This window comes from Polypterus senegalus, chromosome 11 (assembly GCF_016835505.1).
Source record: "Polypterus senegalus isolate Bchr_013 chromosome 11, ASM1683550v1, whole genome shotgun sequence".
Taxonomy (NCBI): Eukaryota; Metazoa; Chordata; class Cladistia; order Polypteriformes; family Polypteridae; genus Polypterus; species Polypterus senegalus.
Window position 1 is genome coordinate 157,811,502 of NC_053164.1, and position 3,119 is coordinate 157,814,620.

Below are 3,119 nucleotides of genomic sequence, written 5' to 3' on the forward strand. Positions count from 1 at the left end.
TAAACTAAATTTTTTTTGAAATACTAAAGTTCTGCCATAGCAAATCCTGTCATTTTTTGTAATGCTACATAGATGTAATGAATTATTGAGTGTTTTCTCTTGCCCAATGCTTCTGCTCTAATGAACATTAATTGAAAAGAGCAGGTTTAGAAATGGATGGATGAACGAGTGTTAATGAATTTATTTATAATTTGTATGGGTTTGAATTATTGAAAATTAACAAAGCATGTCATTAATAATATACACATCAATAGCTACAAAATTTAATTCTCTAAAGTGAAATTTCAATTTTAATCTAACTAATTTTTCAATTATCCATTTGCAGGAAGAGTGCATTGAGAAGAACAAACTACAGAAGAGTGTGAGAAATGCAGAGTCTTGTGAATTATGGTCTCATATTTGCCTCAACATGCGGCTTAATTCTAGGAATTGGATTCTGTGCCAATATTCTTGTGTTCTCCCTCTTTGCTCGATTTAACTCATTGCACAAAAACTGTTTGGATCTCATCCTGTTAAATATGGCACTGGCAGACTTTCTTAACCTTTTACTGTTACCATTCACCATATACATTTCCATTTACCGTAACTGGTCCCTTGGAGACACTTTTTGTAAGATCTACCAGTTCTTTTTAGCTTTTTCCTTGGCAGCCAGCACCTATTCTCTATGTGCGGTTTCATTTGCTAGAGCCATGATAATCATCAAGCCTCACCAACCACCAGAAATTAACTTTGTCATTTTCATGCTGTTTTTAGTCTGGGCACTCAGCTTTTTTATTAGCTTTCCCCTTAGGATTTTTGCCACGAATGAAACTGGAATGAATGTTACCTTCTGCTTACCCACTTTGCATGAACATCACTACCAGGTGGTTCTGGGACAGTTTACATTCTATTACTTATTTCCCATGTTAGTGATTACCTTCAATTACATACGATTGGCGAAATTTCTTCACAAAAGTCCAATGATGTCCAGGGTAAGTTCCAGGAACACTCGCAGAGCTTCCATCATGATTTTCCTTGCTGCTGCCACATTCTCAGTATGTTGGCTACCGGGATATATGTTGGAGTTATGCGTCTATCTTGGATTATATTGTCACAGCACGGTCTGGGATACATTCTACTTTATCTGCACTGTTCTACAGTACCTTCATCCTTGTGTTAATCCTGTCCTGTATGTCCTCCTGTCAAAAAGGTATCGGCATATCAAAGTCAGCTGGCTTCTTAACTGCAGCAAAACTAAAGTACAGCCACAGATTATCAGCATCACTGAATAACTGTATGAGAGGAGAAGTGGAAAAACAAATGCTACTGTGTAAGAAATGAATGGGTAGAATCCCGATAGACAGATAGATAGATAGATAGATAGATAGATAGATAGATAGATAGATAGATAGATAGATAGATAGATAGATAGATAGATAGATAGATAGATAGATAGATAGACAGCCTATGAGATTCAGGAAAATATGACAAGGCAGTTGATGGTGATTCCAACAAAGGATTTTACAGAGTGTTTTGAACAGTAGAACAGACACTGGGAGAACTATCTGAGGTACCAAGGTGTCTGCTTTGAAGGGGACTGAGGCATCATAGTCCTATGTACAAATGTTTCTTGTATCTTGCACCTTCTTCGATAAATGCATCTATTTTTCATATTACATGGCTTGATACTTTCCAGACAGACCTCAGAGTCCAACCTTTAGAGGCAACCAAAACAAATAATTCCATGATTCCTGTAGCTGTCAATTAGACTTCTGCACTTATTCATTCTTACTGATCAAACTGCTCCAGCTGTGTCAGGTCTGAAGGGCACCTTCTCCAGACTGCATGTTTCAGTTCTTTCTATAGGCCACTTCAGAATATTTCAATTCTTTATTCTTAGCCATTCAGTTTTTAGCTGTGTGTTTTGGGTCATTATCATGTTGGAGGATCCATGATCTGGGACAGGAACACAGCTTTCTGACACTGGGCAGTACATTTCCCACCAGAATGTCTTGATGGTTTTGAGATTTCACTGTTCACTGCACATACCCAAGGAACCCCATGCCAGACGTAGCACCAAAATATAAATGAAACTCATTCATGTTTCACAGTCGGTGTGATGTTCTTTTCTTTGAAAGCTTCAAATTTTCATCTATAGACACAGAACTGATATGACAACATAAAAGCTCCAGCTTAGCTTCTTCTGTCCAAAGGACATTATCCCAGAAGTACTGTAGCTTGTCATTATGCATTTTAGCAAATTGCAGTCTGGCTTATTTTTGTTTTTCTTTCAACAGCAGAGCCCTCCTGGGCTTTCTTCCACTAAGCAAAATGTCACTAAAAAAGCAACAAACTGTGCGGTCAGACACTGATGGACCTTGACCATGGAGTCCAGCTTATATCTCTTTAGAAGCTGTTCCTGACTTTCTGTCAACTATTCTCATTACCTTTCTTCCCATTCTGGGGTAGATTTTCATCTTACGGCTGTGTCCAGGAAGGTTGGCTAAAGTCCCATGGGCTTAAACTTAATAATACTTGCAACTGTTGTCACTGGAACATCAAGCTGCTTGGAGATTATCATATAGCCTTTGCCTTTAACACTCTTGTCTATAATTTTCTCTTTTGCTTTTTCTGGTCCATGTTCAGTGTGAGTCATGCAATGATACCAAAAAGCAGAGGGACTACTTTTCTCCAATTAAATAGGCTGAATGACTGATTGCAGGAGGTGCTGTGGCTGAGGAGGACTTGCTGATGTGCTGATGTCAACTTGTCAAACAAGACAGGCAGCTGAGAGTTGCTGAGAGTTTTGTTTTCCTTTAGAACAATTTATTGCTTTTTTTTCACCCGCACAGGAGCAAAAGTAGCTGGGTATTTGGAGGTGCACTTGGAAAAGGTATTTGAACTTGTATGTGTACTTCCTCTTATCTGTATTTGAACTAGCATTGAGGAGGCAGGGTGGAAAGCAGCAGTAACCAAAATCGACATCTGTAAGTAAGCAACCATGTCATAGCAATAAATAGTTAATAAGTAACTGAAACAGTGATTCCCCAGTTTTAAAAAAAAGGCCACAGCTAACTTCAAAACAATAAAGAGGAATGCTCAGCAGTGCATAAGTTAGGATTGTATGAGCAGATAAGACA

At 38.3% G+C, this 3,119-nt stretch overlaps 1 protein-coding gene across 1 annotated transcript; it reads left to right on the forward strand.

Annotated features, from left to right (window-relative positions):
* Positions 1–368: 368 nt before the first annotated feature.
* LOC120538631 (galanin receptor 2b) lies at positions 369–1,271 on the forward strand. Its single transcript, XM_039768019.1, has one exon. The coding sequence runs from the start codon at positions 369–371 to the stop codon at positions 1,269–1,271; it is 903 nt and encodes a 300-aa protein (XP_039623953.1).
* Positions 1,272–3,119: the final 1,848 nt, after the last annotated feature.

Coding starts and splice junctions, on each gene's coding strand:
- LOC120538631 (XM_039768019.1), top strand. CDS start 369: ATGCAGAGTCTTGTGAATTATGGTCTCATATTTGCCTCAACATGCGGC.